Source organism: Solanum pennellii, chromosome 1 (genome assembly GCF_001406875.1).
Source record: "Solanum pennellii chromosome 1, SPENNV200".
In the NCBI taxonomy this organism is placed as follows: domain Eukaryota; kingdom Viridiplantae; phylum Streptophyta; class Magnoliopsida; order Solanales; family Solanaceae; genus Solanum; species Solanum pennellii.
The window spans coordinates 93968441-93985755 of record NC_028637.1 but is presented as its reverse complement, the minus strand read 5'-3'; the positions used below and the strand labels follow the sequence as shown (position 1 = coordinate 93985755).

General features: G+C 30.4%; 1 protein-coding gene across 2 annotated transcripts in view; it reads right to left on the bottom strand.

Moving 5' to 3' along the window:
* Nucleotides 1–8952, bottom strand: part of LOC107002233 (glycine--tRNA ligase, chloroplastic/mitochondrial 2) — a 32293-nt gene extending 23341 nt beyond the window's left edge. The window contains exons 1-15 of one of the 2 annotated variants that reach the window (XM_015200171.2): nucleotides 8634–8952; nucleotides 7760–7810; nucleotides 7238–7305; nucleotides 6305–6386; nucleotides 6105–6168; nucleotides 5007–5062; nucleotides 4688–4765; nucleotides 4411–4485; nucleotides 3961–4031; nucleotides 3315–3431; nucleotides 3108–3209; nucleotides 2465–2591; nucleotides 2044–2127; nucleotides 1734–1820; nucleotides 778–879 (exon numbers count right to left, since the gene is read on the bottom strand). In XM_015200171.2, the coding sequence (XP_015055657.1) occupies nucleotides 778–879; nucleotides 1734–1820; nucleotides 2044–2127; nucleotides 2465–2591; nucleotides 3108–3209; nucleotides 3315–3431; nucleotides 3961–4031; nucleotides 4411–4485; nucleotides 4688–4765; nucleotides 5007–5062; nucleotides 6105–6168; nucleotides 6305–6386; nucleotides 7238–7305; nucleotides 7760–7810; nucleotides 8634–8855 (1386 nt within the window). In that variant the 5' untranslated portion in view covers nucleotides 8856–8952. Of the gene's footprint in view, nucleotides 1–777; nucleotides 880–1733; nucleotides 1821–2043; nucleotides 2128–2464; nucleotides 2592–3107; nucleotides 3210–3314; nucleotides 3432–3960; nucleotides 4032–4410; nucleotides 4486–4687; nucleotides 4769–5006; nucleotides 5063–6104; nucleotides 6169–6304; nucleotides 6387–7237; nucleotides 7306–7759; nucleotides 7811–8633 lie in introns of those variants that run through there. The other variant, XM_015200180.2, reaches the window with a different exon arrangement.
* Nucleotides 8953–17315: the final 8363 nt, after the last annotated feature.

Below are 17315 nucleotides of genomic sequence, written 5' to 3'. Positions count from 1 at the left end.
TTGAGAGAAAATACTGTTTCATTAATTCACACTATTGGATGTTTAAACAGTGGGTCTAAATGTTCTCAGGAAAAAAGAAAATCAAATTACACAATTACATCATCTAATCAACTTAGGTTTATCCTTATGCATATGCGCACTAAATTTACAAGACCCTGACAATACTTACACGATCCAAAAAATACATCTTGTTTTTTGTTTTTCCAAGTTATTAGATTTTCTCCAACAGACGAGATGATGTTCATATCAAAAACTGAAAATTTTGAATTGAATCCTACTTTTGAACTAGGGATGAATTTGGCAATTTACCTAGGGAAAATAACTCCTAGGGCTTTTCTTTTGTGCGGATTTCCATGCTATTTAAACAAAATTAAGGGCACTTTGTATGGCGAATTGTCATCAAGACCTAAATGATGTGCATATTTTATTTTTCTTCAAGTGTTTCCCTGAATAGCAAATAGATAATAACAATATAAATACAATGCTGGTGAATGATACTGATAAGGTATAACCTGTTCTCAACAAAACCGACAACATTTAATTATACATTTCTTATGTAAGGTCTTTAATGTTAGAAAATTTAGGACTTCTTGGTCCCTGATAATTAAGATAGGAGTTAAAAATCCATGACTAGGGGGAAAACAACTTGCTAGTAATTTTCTTGTCAAAAAAAAAAAAAAAAACTCTTGTGCAATAATGCATGTTATAGCAAGTAACTCAAATGGTGCAGTTTCAGCAAATTAAATTAACGAATAACTAAAATTCAATTCACTCCACCTTGGTAGGATTTCCTTCCGTATCAAAAGCTTTAGAAACAGGAGGTCCACGAATCTCTACCTCATGTTCCACTTGCTTAGGGTGTAGCTTCTCAACACTAACCTGCAAATGATCTTTATTAGCATCCATAAGGCGAAAAGAAACCAGTGAGTAATGAGAGTTAGCAGGAACTAGGTTTACAGGTGGAAAGACCAAGGCCTGCACAAAGTCCATGGTGCAGTTTGAAAAGATTCAAATGTGTTATAGAGATATGTTAATTACTTTAATCAATTCAGTTAATATAGAAAGAACTCAGTTAAGTTGGGATTGGATAGTTAAAAACTACAAGTAGGTCTTACATATTATTATCAAATTAACCCAGTGAATTGGGACAAAATGCATCAACTAGGAGAAAGTGAGAGCAGAAACCAGAAATCTCAACCAATTCATGAACATGGAGATTTGTCCACTTCAGTGAACCTTCCCAGAAGGCCTTATGAAGTAAGAAACAATTATGTAACGCTGAGCAAACTTTATAAGTATGGTCATTTCTGAAAGTTCAGCTCAGCTAGTTCATGGATTTTTCTATCCAGACATTTCATTTTTGGGGGAAAAAGGAATTCGGTTTTCGTATTTTCTGGAACTCGTTCCACTCTATAAAAAATATTAGAAGTTCCCACAAAAACAAATGTCAGAGTACTGGCTTCATACTATTAAGAAATCTGGTAGCGTTTACAAGATTTGATACTGGCTTTGTACTTGTTGAACAACTCATGTAACATACAAATGACTTGCCAAAGGTTTTTCTACGAAGTTGCAGGCATTGGAGCTGCCCTTTCCATTTTGTAAGTTACATGGATCTGAGAATAGTTATAGAAAGAACACTGAGAATGGTAGATCATGCACTCTCTTTCCTTCGAAGTAACCAGAAAAGCAGAATTTGTGAAGGAGATCAACCATAACGAAACAAATCCTACCACTACTCTACGTGGAGTGCCATGTGTTTGTACTTCCCCATGAAGCAACCTTTGTTTGTCCAGTAACTGAACAATCAGATCCTTGAGCTGCAATGACCAGCACAAATAAAAATCAGATTAAACAGAGCAGTAATACAATCAACTAAGCTGAACTGCTTACTTGGGAACTCAGTTCGTATGACATCAGGAACGAACTAAAATAAAAGAAAACACAAGCACGCTTCCCTTACCATATTTACAGTATAAACTTCAGGAACAGAGACTTGCAAAACAATAAGAATGAATATGACATGAAAAAGAAGATGTATACTTGTTTGCATGCACTTGATACATCATTTGGAGGCAACTCCTCAGTCCCAATTTCAAGAACAAACAATCGTGGCTCTGAAGGCACCTGTATGACAGGAAAAAAGGTGTGCCAGAAATTTAACCTATGCTTAGAAACAAGTAAAAGTTACAAAGAGAATGTGAAAGCAGACTGAAAGAGTGGGAATATCAGAAAAGAATGTAGAGTATAAAGAGTGAGTATCAGTTTCTTTCCATTGTTTGTTTGGCAGGAACAATAGAAAGGAAAGATATTGTTCATTTATCTTTCTTATTGAACTAAAATAATGGGGCCAAAAGAATGCTTGCTATTATTCTGTATACAAACCAAGTAAAGAGAAAGCAAACTTTTAAGATATCCATACTTGCTCTAGTATCCAAGCAAAGGCTAAAGTGAAAAAAGATACCTTTCCAGTTGCTTCCTCCGAGACTTCTCTTTGAACAATAAGATGATCACTATGAGAAACAACACCTAGTGGATGGCCAAGAGACTCCCTTGTCTGCAACCAAAGTTGTGCGCATTGACGAGCTAAACTGCAAAGGGGGGCAAAAAACAGATAAAAAATGAACTTGAGACTTCCAGACTAATCTGGGGGGGGAAATTTTGGCACCATATATCTGACTTCACTTTATAGTAAGAAAGATGTACTTCCTCCATTCCATTTTACATGGCAGTGTTAGATAGGCACGGTGGTAAGGAGAAAAAAGGAAGACCTGTGGCACCTATCAAAAGTACCCTTTGAATTTGTGGTATTAAGCATGTCTTTTCTATGGTTCCAAGAGCACGTATTTAGAAGTAAATAGGAGGTACGCAGTTAAAGAGTTCCCAAACGTAGAAAGGTGTAATTCTCTACAGAAAAACCTAAGTAGAAAGAGTGTAATACAAAATGAAACAGATGGAATATATATTAAGCATGATACTAGCATTTGGAACTTGCGGGAAAAAATTGTTACATGCGCCCAATAAGGTAGACTTCTCTATCATCAACCGAACTTTAAGAAAACCCGACTAACTCTCTGGCAATCAAAAGAAAAGCTAAAAATGTCTACCTCCGCATACGCCCAAAATAACGAGCACGTTCTGTCACCCCAACAAAGCCTCTCGAGTCTAAAACGTTAAAAGCATGAGAAGTCTTCAAAAGCTGATCATACCTAGCACAGTGTAGGGAATAATGTTACTCGATGTAAAGTTAGCAAAAGATTTATTTGAACATCCATCCCATGAAGAAAAAATAGTATTAAGGTATAAGTACATACGCAGGTATTGCAAGGCCTAGATCAAGCAAACGGCGAGCTTCTGCTTCAAAAAGATCAAAATGTTTATGTATATGGTCAACACTAGCATGCTCCAGATAATAAGCACTCATCTCCTTCCTGAAACAGAAGCTTAAATCAGAATCTCTTCCTTGAAAATGACAGATTTATCAAGCATATGTACTCCTATTTTTATTTATTTTTTATTTTTTCAGTAAGTGCTCCTAATTTAATTATGATACAAAAAATTCAGAATTTTTCCAAATTAAGTTGGAAATAACAAAACCTTTGGAGACGGTCTGATTTGCCTCCATGAAAAACAGCAAAAATTTAGAGATTGTGGATCTTATCATATGCTATGTGGTATCCATCTACAACTACTGCTTTTCCTTCTATACAATTATAAATACGAGTTTCATTTTCTAATACAGTTAAGAATTGGAACTTGAAAGCAATAATTATGCACAATGACAAGAACATGAAGAGGATACTGTTAAATATCCAAGATAGTTTGAGCTCTAAGAAACAGCAGATTATAACATTTTTCAGAAGCCATAAGAAAATCTATAAGAAACAAAATGATTTATCTAATATTAAGGCAATCAACAAAAAGAAAGGAGAAAGTTCTCTGGCTGAATTAGCTATTTACTCATTTTCCAGAAAAAGCTCTCCATATGTAATGCCATCTGCATACTGAATCTTTTTAAAATGATCAACGCCCTGCAGATAAGTAACAATGATTAATAACAAACATAATATTGGAGAACCAGAAGAAAAATGCAGGTAGTTTATCATCTTTATATTCTAAGAATGGGCAGTGATGACCTCAAGGGTTTCTGCTAGCTAAGAAACATAGTAAATGTTGAGATCATGCTGGAGATTCTGGTACAGAATAGAGCAGTAAGAAGTGCTTCAAACAGAGTATGATCCAATTAAAAGAGTATAACAGCTATCGAATGCCTTTTTTCCCCTAGGGAGAAGAGAATGCAGAATGTATCCAATAAGCCTCATCTTTTGTTTGAACAAGAAAAAAGTCAAGAAAGAAATCATAAGAGGAGAAAGAACAAGCCTGAAAGTGATCTCAACAAGCAAATTTAACCTGAAGTGACATAAGGATACGTTCAAGCCCATAAGTGATCTCAACTGAGACTGGCATCAACTGAATACTTCCAGCCTGAAAAATTAAAAGTTAATGACTGAGCTAATGGTTGGATGTGCTCAAAGATAGAAAAGGGTCAAATTGAAAAGCAAAAAAGACAAGTTCTTCCAAGTCATTAGTAACCAGTAAGCAAATGAAGATTTTAAAACTTGTTTGTTGAGCAAAGATCTGGATTCTAAAACTTTTGTACACCTTTTGTCTAAAGAGAGAGAATAACCTGCTGGAAGTAGGTGAATTGTGTGATTTCCATTCCATCCATCCATACCTCCCAGCCCAATCCCCAGGCACCAAGCACCTACTAGTAGTTCAAGCCAAGAAACATTTAACAATACAGCTCTGAGATACACAGGGGGAAGGAAGAAACATTAGTGTATGTCATGTTAGCAGAAAACACCATTCATGCAAATCCAAACAAAAAGATGAAAATTTGCCTGAACAGGGAAATAATTACAAAAGAAATGTTCTGTTCATGAAATGTTAAATGTGAATACATACAAAACTTAAGTATCCCTTATCAAGAGAATGATTAATCTTACAGGGCTCTCCCAGTTGTCCTCAACAAACCGAATATCATGTGCATTGACATCAATACCTGTCAACACAATAAAGTAAAAGATCAGCCAAAACAATTTTTAGAGTGTGTGTGTGTGTGTGTATATATATATACACACAAATATATACACGACACGAAACTTGTAGGAACGTCTAAGAACAAGAAGAGGAAAAATAACATACACTTCTTTTCTTTCTACGAAGTTTCTTTAATGAATTTGGAAGGAAAACTGTGGGATACAAGTCTTGTAGAACAGTAGAGAACCTATTCAACGATATGGTTCTCTACAAATAACATTCAATCATCTCTACTAAGGTAGGAATGTCACGAGTGAACCAAAAATTAACTAGAACAAAAGAAAAGAACAGCCTCTTCATCATAAGTAACAAGTTGTTGTATTCTGAGACCTGGTAATTGTGTTCCTCAGCATTAAGTAACAAACTGTTTTTAACTTTTGAGTTCCTAAAACTAGCTTCTCTCAAAGGCTTTTCCCTCAACTCCCTTTTAATATATTAAGGTCACCATATAAAGCAAACTAGCAAAGTATGTTCCTCTTTTCCCCAGATTCAATGTTATATTATGTGGCTAATGAACAAACAGAAAGAAACTCTGCTTTCGTTGACCGATTCCAGCAAGCATGATCAATCATGTATATTGGACACGTTTCCTTAAGTTCATCCTAGCAATTCTTCCTGATCACATTTTCCATCAACATATTCTTCTTTGCTTGAAACTTACATTATGTTTAATCCTAGTTCTAACACTAGATATGCTCTATCTCTAAAAGTAGTTTTCATGAACGCCTTTTAGCAAGCAGATCATACACACCCAAATTCCGTGACCATGGCATTCTGGTCACAAAACAAAAAGAAAAGATTAGAAATCATGGTCCTGTATTCCAGGCTTCAAAAAGCTCAAATATTGGAAGAAGTTGCAAGTTTTTGTTATTGGTAGGCCGTGCAGTCTTTATTACTTACCAAAAGTACCAAATGGAAGAAGTAATTGCTGCAGTTACAACATAAGCTATTTTGAAAGACAAATGTAGGAAAAATAAAAAGGAAAGTAGATATCAGCTGCAAACCTAATGCTGACAAGCTACGGATGAACAGGTCCTGCGAGTTTCCTGGATCAGGCTTCAAAATCACCTGAGTTTCAGTTCAAACAAGAAAGACATCCAAGAGAATTAAGTTGGAAGTACAATTATCGCATATGGGGATTAAATAGTAAAAAGCAATCAACTGTACTTCAGAATTTTAGACAATAAATTGAAGGCAAACTAACCTGAAATTGGGTATGCCTTTGAAGCCTATTTGGATTTTCTCCATAACGGCTATCATCTGGACGAATACTAGGCTCTACATACCTGTCATCAGACAGTCATATTGATAGCCATACATGAAAATATAGTAATGTATTCATTTCATTGCAAATAAACAACATCCTCCATTCCCAAGATCAAGAGTATGGTGAACCAGATAAAATAATATGTTCGTCCATAGAATTTTCCCTGTTATTGCGGTTGAGAAGCCTCAAGCTACACCCCACCTAACTAACTCAATAAATTTGTTTTTAAAAAAAAAAAAAAAGAAGTCCTTTTATCTTTGAAAATGTTTATTGAATTCTGAAGAAAGCAAGAAAGAAAAAGACTAACTGGAAAAGAAAAAAAAGGACAAATAGATGATAAAGTCTGAGAAGTAGCTAGAAAGAAAGAGACGAAGAAAGACGAGAAAGGAAAACAGATAATAAAATTTGAGATGCAGCGAGGAAGAAGAAGAAGCCACATCAAGTGACTGCAAAGAAGAAGCAGGGAACAGTGAAAACCTGGAGCACAAATGTAGAAGTCCCAAAAAAAGAACAAAGAAACAAACACTAAGCAGCAGCAACGGTGAGTATGAACCTTCTCACCTCTCTTTTTGTCTAAAAGGCCTCCTCTTTTTCTTCACTTTTTCTTCTAAAAAGGTCATTGCTTCTATAAACCAGTTGAAAAAGCAAGCGCTTCTTGCTAGTTTAAGGGATAAAACACTTGCTTTTAACAACACTGACACTAACTGAGTAACAATGACTAAGATTTTACTTCACATTAAAGAAACTGTCTAAGATGTGGACGACTTATTTGCGCATTTCCTTTCTACTTTAGGAAATTCAGGTCAAATATAAGGATGATAATTGTATCGGGAACTTAATAAATGAAATGAACCTATCAGAAAATCTTACGCAACATTCCACGGTTCTGGCCCAAGAACTCTTAAATATGTTAGAGGATTCATAGTCCCAGCTCCAACCTGGGCATTAAACTTAAACAAGTTAGTTAAGAAGATGAGAAAAACTCTAAAGATTAAAAATCTAATTTAAACGCTCAAAGATCTAATATAACCACTAAAAGTCCATTCATGTAATGGCTACACTGCAAAGCATATTTAATCAAATCACATGCATACAATCCAGATTCAGTGCAATTCACAGTACATATAAACATGTCCTAAAGCATTCTAGGTGAATATGCCCAGCATCTCCTTTATGCCGATATTATAATAGAAGTTACACATTACCCATCAAAAAATAAAGTATGCGAAAAGAATATACTTAGTTCTTGCTACTTGAACATCACAACTTATGACTTTGATAGGATATCAAGACTCATTAAAAATAATAAGTATCAATTCAAGCGGAAAAGCAAGTTCATTTTTTCCTGCTATGTCCTGTACTTTGTAAGTACTAAAAAGGATGATATCATACCTCAGTATTGCTGCATTGCATCACGGCACATCCTACAGAACCCCAATACTCCTACCATGTTAAAAGGATTGGTTAATCCATAGATAATATTAAGATAGATATGAAGCATATCTATATCAAGTGGGATGGTTAAAACTGATTAAAGAGTGTCGATGTTAATCTTTGCCAAAGAGAAAGCTAAGTGAATCAATATATATGTATCCATCAATTTAAACATCATGCAATGCTCTCAAATAAGAGAGAACTACTGCAAAAAGATAGCATAAGGTAGACAAAGCAACCAGTAACCATGCATACCACATTCATTTATCTCCTTTAGCAAGAATGAGAATAAGAAACCAAAGTATAACTAAATTATTCTTATACCAAAGAGAATAAGAGCATAGATTCATTTATTTTCTTGAAATCTCAGAGAGATGAATGATATTCCTATATCTATCTCTATATGCAGTGTACAAGAATCCCAGAAGAGATTTTTACTTCTTTTCTATATCATCATTAATTCAAAAAAAAAAAAACATGTTTCTTGGTCAATCTTGATAGGACCAATAAAAAATTGTGACTTCAGATACAATCTTGAAACAATAAAGAGCAATTTGTTGCAAGAACATAGGTTCCTTTTACTTTCTTGAAATCTCAGAGATAGAGTGAAAATAATATGTCTCTATGCAGGGTAACAAAAATCCCAGAATAGGATTTATCATCGTTAATTCCAAAAAAAAAAAACATGTTTCTTGCGGCAATCTTTACAGACCAATATAAAAAATTATGAATTGAGATAGAATCTTGAATTCATAAAGAGCAATTTGTCCAAGAAAATTGAATGTAACATTTGTTATTTCCTCAAGAAAGTAAACTTTAACCCAAAAAATACCTGAAGCCTTTGAATGGCTTGTTGGAAAGTTGGAACAGAGGCTTTCTTTTGATTTTCTGAATTGTGAGACACATGAGAAGAAGAAGAAGTAGACAGTGCAGAGACAGTGGAAGATTTAGAAAAGAAACGCCTGTGAAGAATGATGGGCAAAGGCAGAAAGGAGAAGTGAGTTTTGTGGGGTTTGAGAATTGAAGTAATCAATGGGAGTACAAGAATCGCCATTGTTAATTCAAGATTTGGAGAAACCTCAACAAGCTCTTCTTGCTCTCTGGCTGGGGTTTTTCAGAGCCTTGTTGATAAAAGGATTACGGAGAACGGGACTTATATATACAGATAAAAATAAATAAAATTCACTCGAAAAAAAAAAAGGAAACACGGTTTTTAAAAAAAAAAAAGGAAAACGGTTTTTTAAAAAAAAAAAGTTACTTTTATTAGAAATAATATTCAAATTTATCCTTAAAAAATATATATATTAAAAATAACCTTGTTCGAACTATATTTTATATTTTTTACAACTACATTTAAATTATAGATTTTTATTATAAATAAGGTGTTGTGACCTTTTTTTATGCATAATATCTCTATTTATTTATTTTCTTCTTTTCAGATTTTCTAATTCATTAATCTACTAATCATGATAAAAAGAAATATAGCAATCAATCCAAGTAAAGTAGTGGTAGCGATAGGTTACCAAAACAGGTTATTAAATAGTATTCCAACTTTGATTTTTCTCACATGATTTACTACGTCATTTAATATCGTTAGTAGAATAAGTGATAATCAATTATTATTAATTTGAAAAGTCTAATTTAGACAAAATATCTACTCCACAAATTTTTCAAAGTTAACCTGTAAAACATAATAATTGAGATATAAATTATGAAATTGTATTATATGTGTGTAAAATTTTAGCTTAATGAATTTACGTTTTGAAAGATAAGCTTTTGATTGACGGCAAGGTTGAGACTAGAGAGGAAGGCGTCCAATTTAGCCGTGATATGGTTTCAACCGTAACTCCTTTTATTAAAATGCACGATTCATTTTTCACTAGTATTTTTAATAATGTCATCAATTACACCTTTTTCTTATATTCAAAAAAAAATCGTGCAGTGTTTAATTTATATACTCCATGAGAAGGAGGGAGTCATTTAATTTGGATGGTAGTAGTAACATTATGATTACTACCTAGACATTAAGCATAGGTAATATACTTTATTATTTTATTCTTCATTCAATTTAATGACAAAGAATCGAATTTATCATTATGAATGTTATGATTTTTATTAAGTCAAGTATGTTGAAGGGTAAAATCAATTCATGGGTAAAGATTATCTTGTTAGGAAAATTCATTCACTTTAGAGCATGTGTCAAATGATCATAATCATTTTTGCTAAAAGTTTGAGATATACTGAGCTATGTTAGCATTTTAGAAAAATATCTTTAAATTTTTTTCAACAAGTTGACATATTTGATGTAGTGCCATTATTAATATCAATATGGTGAAGGCAGGAACAGATAGGTAATCGACTTTTGAAACATAATTTAAAAAAGAGAGAAACAATTAATTGAAAAAAGGGTGATAATTCATTCAGAATATAAAATAACATTAATTGAAAAAAAAAATAACAAAAAATTCTTAAGTTAAAAACATATATGACATAATCAATAGAATTAAATTAGTCCAATAAATTTTCTTGAAAAAAATATCACCACACAATCACATCAAATATGTAAACATATATTTTTCTTATATTACATATACAATGTAAAAGAAAACAAAAGATGATGGATGAAAAGAGGATAAAATAATGGATGCATGTAAGTGGAAAGAAAAAAGAATGCAAAAACTCACTTCAGATTGAAGGGGAAAAAAATCAAAAACAAGGAGAAAAAAAAGACAAGTGTTAAAAATATACATAAAATATTTTTTAGTTTCATACCTAAGCTATTGAGAGCGTAAATTTTGTACCTAAATTATCACTTATTAGTTTGAGAAATACACTTCAGTAGTGTGTCATATACTTTTTCTTTTATTTGAAAAAAACTCTGACACATGACATTCCACATTAATAAAATATTTCACTTTGACAAAAATTAAATAATAAATTATTAATATTAGTTAAAAATTAAAATATTTTTATCCCCCTAAAAATGATTATTTTTAATGATTAAATTTAAATTATTTTTCTTACACCACTTTACCACCTTCTCCCCGCGATAATTCCCCGTCCTTTTTTTCTTAATTTCTTTTATATTTTTTTTAAAAAATCATATTTTCCCTCCCCCACCCCAAACCCCACAAAAAAAAAAATCCACCCATTCATTCCCTAAAAGAATTGATATTATTTTATTTTTAAAAAATAAAAATTCTACCCAAACCTATTTAAACTTTTATTTTTTATTTTTTTACATTTTTCTTGTTTTGTGTTAGACATGTACATATATTTTTAGGATTTTTTTCTACCTATGTACCGAATATAACATAAATTAAAAAGTTTTACGGCATTAAATAAAAAATATTTTTGATATGGATATATCTAATATAAAACGAAAAAAATTTGAAAATGTGGGGTTAGGTGGAGTGGATAAAATTATTTTTTAAAACATAAAAACCATTTAAATTAATATTTGAAGGGGCGGGATGGAGATAAAGTAAAAATAATTTAAAAAATTAAACAAAAATAAAACTAAAAAAGGGGCGCTTTAAAAAATTAAACAAAAATAAAACTAAAAAAAGGGGCGCGGTGGTGGTGGGTGGATACAGTGAGAGGAAATGATGGAGTAGGTAAGAAAAATATTTTATATTTTATTTTATAAATAAATATTATTTTATCATGTAGAGCGTGATGTGACAAATTTTTATAATAAAATAGAGTGTATTACATATCATGTATTAGGTATGAAATTCACATTCTCAATAGTTTAAATATGAAATGTAAAAAAAATTAAATAACTTAATTGTATTTTTTACACTTATCTCAAAAAAATAAATAAAAACTCACAAATTTTATAGCAAACAAGAATTGACTTTGCATTGTTCAATCTCCTATAATTCTCAAAAGGAAAACTAAAAAATTCTTAAAAGAAAAAAATATACGTAAAAAGTCATAAATTTATCCAATATTAAAATATACTACACACTTAAATTTTATGGAGATCTATTATTCCCTAAACTGTTTAAAATCGAAATGATTATCTCCCTAAATGCTTATGTGGCGAAGTGAGTGTATTTTATTTCCTTGCGAGAGTGAGCATCGAAAAAAATATTAAAACTTTTTTTAATATACACTAATTTTTTGACACGTGTGTTGCACGTGATTACCAATTTCAAAAATATATGTCATGGTAAATATTATTGCATATTTAAGCGACAATTTGAATAATAAGCTTAGCAAAAAATAATGTTGCAGATTCTTTTATGAATCTTTGATGTGGATCGTAATATATATTTCTTAGTCACGCAAACCTATAAAGATGATTAATGAAAAATTGTACTAGTTAAATGTAATAATGTATTTATTTCAATTTGATGAGGTTAATTATGTAATTATGTTATTTCACTAATATTACCTTATAGACAATATTTGATTTGTATTTTTCATGTCATCTAACAAGCTTTGCACGTTAAATTATTGAGATGTGAAGAGAACCACTACATTTTATGTATTCACATATTTTCACATTGATTATGAGTTTTTTTTTTTTTTAAATCAGAATATTTTAAAACGATATATTTTGTGAAGATCTTATTAACTTGATAATACATTTATGACAAATATGATTGAGAAACTGGTTTAAAATCCTCCCAATCTATATCCGAAATTTCGACTACACACTTATTCATTACGAAAGTCTTATTACCGCCTTATACTATTTTAAAGTAGAATTATTTGCTCCCTTAATGATGACGTGACAAGAAAAGTATAGTTCACTCTCCCAAAGAGAATAAGAGGTGAAAATTATAATTAAAACTTTAGATTTTAAAAATATTTCTTAAATTTTATATTATAATTTTTTGATTCTTCGAAAAGTTTTATGTTTCTTTTTTTAAAAAAAATTATTTTTATGGTCTTTCTTCTTCTCTTCACCAAAGCTACACCAGCGGCTGCTTTGCGCCATCACTAGGTCGTGACCTCACCGTGCTTTAATCATTAAGTTAACTTTCATTTTCAAATTACGATTTCTCACAGTAAATTAACTTCTCATCAATGTGACAATTTGTCAATAACTAGCAAAATCGAAAGTCATCGGCGACGATCGGCTCCACCATCAGGTCACCGCCCTCACCGAGCTCTAATCATTAAGTTAATTTTCATCCTCAAATCACAAAATTCTCACAGTTAGTGTGAAGAATTGACAAGAACTCAAACCTGAAATCGAAAGTCAAGAGGATTGAACTTTAGAGTTATTAATGAAGAAAAATTCATCGAGTTACAGATCCATCAATGGAGAAGAATTCATCAATGAAATCATTAGGTAACAAATTTATTTATGAAAAAAAATCCAATAATTGAAATAGATTGCTCAACATTGTTTAATTCTAGCTTCAATACAGAGCATTAAAATTTTGCTAGTGTTCATAACTTCAATGAAGCTCAAAGAAAATGGTGGCAGTCAAATAATGTATCCCCAAATCTGAAAAATCTGTTGTCAAGATTAAAAAAAAAAAAGAAGAGTGGGAAAGGAAAGTGAATCAAACAAGAAGAGGAATGGAAAAAAAAATTGATAGAGAAAAATGGAAATACATATGAAAAAATAATTGCAGAAAAAAGTTTTTTTTTTTTTAAAAGGTTAGATTTCGTAGCAGTGCGCGTGCAATTCACTATTTTATATAAATGTGGTTGCGTGTTTTTAAGGGGGTATATATTATACTTTTAAAATGTTCAGTGGGTAATAGGACTCCCGTAATGAACAAGTGTATAGTTGGAATTTCGCGTATAGATTAGGGGGGTTTTAGACCATTTTCTCTAATACTTTAATTTAAACACTAATACCTATCCAAATATAAACATATATATTTCTATTAATGAAAATGTTTATCTCATATAATTAACTGTTAAATAAATAATAAAAATTGAAATAACACAAACTTCAACTGACGTTATTAAAAGTCATATGAATATTTTCGTCTAAAATACTGAAATATTAAAAAATAGTAAATAAGTAAAACAGAAGGGCAATGTTTTTATAGTAATTACTACAATTTTGAAACAAACTTCATGAGAGTCTAAATCACACAAGTAACATTGATAAATAAAGTCATTCTTTTTTCTTGAGTATCAAAAATTAATCGTGACAATTCTCTAAATTTTGGAAAAGATATTCATAAGTATATATCTACATCAGAATAGAAATTGGTAACAAAAACAAAAATGAACTTAGACTATATCATGTTAACTTCATATATTGAAACATTGCATACTAATGTATATTTAAGCAAGAAAATAATTATTATATCATCAAAATTATTTTCTCAAGTACTCGAGGTTATGGAATATACCATCTTAGGATAGAACGACTTACTTCGTCAGAATAGTGGTACCTCATATTCCGCTAAACTTTGAACTCGCTTAACGACAATAAATCACACAAAAAATTAAAAATGCAAGAAGAAGAGGAGTAGAATATTAAATAAATTGTGGCTGAAAAATGAGAGAAAAACCCTTTATTTATAGTCAACAAATGGTAGTATTAATGAAAATTTTATGGTGTATGAAGTATGCCATGTAATAGTTGTATGAGGAATTCTTTTTATAGAAAAAAGTACATTTGTGACCCCATGTCTTTTCAACCTCTCATTTTCTCTTCTCACTCCGCCACCCCACATTTTATTCATCGTACTTTGAACATTTGATATTATTTTTCCTTCATGTATTGATTATTTACATTTCTAAAAAAAATTATTAAAAATTATTTGTCAATTGACAAATTAAATTATATTTTTATTTTTATTTTCATTACATAAATAATTACACAAGTTTTTGTACTATCTTAATGTAATCCAAAATCAAAAATTTTCATAAACATTTTAATATATACATACTCTTCTGTCAATTTATAAGATATTTTTTTATTCTTGAAATCAAGAAATGTAAAATTTTATTGATACTTTAAAGTAAATTTTATTTTTTATATTAACATAAGAACTACAACTTATAATATTTGTTCATAAATAACCTTCCACATAAGTTGCAATTCAACAAAAAATACTACAAGTTGCAATTCTTGTCATGTTAGCACATGGAAAAAAATACATTTTATAGCTTGAATTTTGAGAAAAAAATAGTTGAATGAAATGATGGAGAGAGTAAAATGAAAAAAAAAACTGATTATACAATTTAAATAACTATTTATGTTTATCTTAAAACTAAAATAATTAATTTTTTATGAAGTCACGCATCTCAGTTTAACTTTTTTAAGTACGTAATTATTTGACTTTAATTTTAAATTAGTATCAATATCTATATATTGATTTGATTTTTGACAAATGAGCATTATGAACTACAAAAAGGCAATGAAATAAATATTAATTTTGAGAGATAAGGAAATGCTAATTTAATATAGTACTATTTTTTTCTTTGATCTTGTTATTTTATTATTTTAAATGTATGTAATGAAATATATTAAAATTAAAAAATAATAATATCAAGTATTTCATATTAAAGAGAGGGGTAAATAAAAGGTGGGGTGGAGGAGTGAGAAGAGAAAATGAAAGGTTGAAAAGACATGGGACCCACAAATGTATTTTTTTCTATTAAAAAAATTCCTCATACAACTATTATATAGCATACTTAATACACCATAAAATTTTTCGTACATTTCTTTATTAATTTAAGTTTTTTTTTAATTACTGCAGTACTGTACTATAGTAATTGAAAAATATGTTGATTCAAAATGAGCCCAAATAGCATACTTAATACACCATAAAATTTTTCGTACATTTCTTTATTAATTTAAGTTTTTTTTTTAATTACTGCAGTACTGTACTATAGTAATTGAAAAATATGTTGATTCAAAATGAGCCCAAAAGTGTGTTGTGATACACTAGTATAGTACTCTTAACTTCAAAAGAGATACATATGTGATTCCTAAGATGTGATGTGGTTTATTAATAGTCGATTATTTCATATAATATAAATTTATAATTACACTAATAAATTAATATAATTTGATGTAATATGGTGTAGTGGATGAGATTATTCGTCTTTTAATTAGAAATTTTGAATGGTCAAGCGCCCCCTAATCTATATCGGACTTTCAACTACACACTTAAACTTCACGGGAATCCTATCACCCCCTGAATTGTTTAAAATCGAAATTATTGAACCCCTAAAAGGCCACAGTGACATTTATGTTGATGGGTGAAACTCACGCATTTGACACGTGGAAATTAGATTTAAAAAAATTTTTCTTCAAATATTTCACCATCTCTCCACACCTAAACATATTTTCACTATTTTCTATATTACTATAAACATCAAAGGTCTACCAATCACTACAGTCTTAAAAAGGAGAAGGTGAGCAATGATTTTGATTTCCATTTGTCATTTCGTTCACTACTTGATTGGTATTAAGATAATTTATGTAAATGCATATGTCAAATCTCAAATTGAAGTTAATGAATAATAATAATGGAGGAAAGTTGAATGTGGGTTTCATCAAAAATTCAATTTTTTTTGTTGGTATGAATTAAAATTACAAATTTGGAGCTCCGAAAAAAATAAAAAATAAAGAATAAAATTTACCAATCGAATTAACTTTGTGGGTTGACTACTCACAAGGATGATTAACAACTCCAATAACATCAATAAAGAGTTGATTTTCAAAAATTTTTAATTCCATTCACAAATTAGAATCAAGAGGAATAAAAAAATTTTATGGTACATCCAGTTAAAAATGACAGGAGATTGACAGATCTGGTCATAAAGAAGAAAGAGATTTCTATGACGAAGAAAGAAAAGAATACAAAAAAAATAGAGTGTATATATATATATATATATTTCTTTTAAGGGCAAATTACAGAAATCACATACTTTTAAGACAAAATTACAATCTATCCCTTAAATGCTTATAATTACAAAAGTCCCTCAAAAGGGATACAATAATATAACGCTGATACATTAATCTAATGCGCGAGATATATTAATCATTAAGTAAGGTACATTACATTTTATATATGATACATCAATCTGATGTACATTTTTATACATGATGCACTAATTTGATGCGCGAGATACACTAATCTGATGCTCGAGATACATAATTTGATGCGCGAGAAACATTTTATACATGATACACTAATATGATGCGCGAGATACACTCATATGATACGCGAGATACATTAATGTGATGCGCGAAAATGAGGGATTTTGGAAATTAGTAAAATGTATATGGGATAATGATAATAAGTAAACTAAACAAAAGGTGGGATTTCCGTGATTAATCATACTTTAAAAGCATAAACTTCTATCTTGAATATTAAATTACTATAATATCCCTAACTTATGTTGTGACTTTTTCGATGAGTTGTGATTTTTTCGATAAGTTGTGACTTTTCGATGAGTTGTGACTTTTCCAGAAATTTGTGACTTTTTCAAAGAATTGTGACTTTTTCAATAAGTTGTGACTTTTTCAATAAGTTGTGACTTTTCCAAAGAATTGTGAGTTCTCAAAAAGGTCATG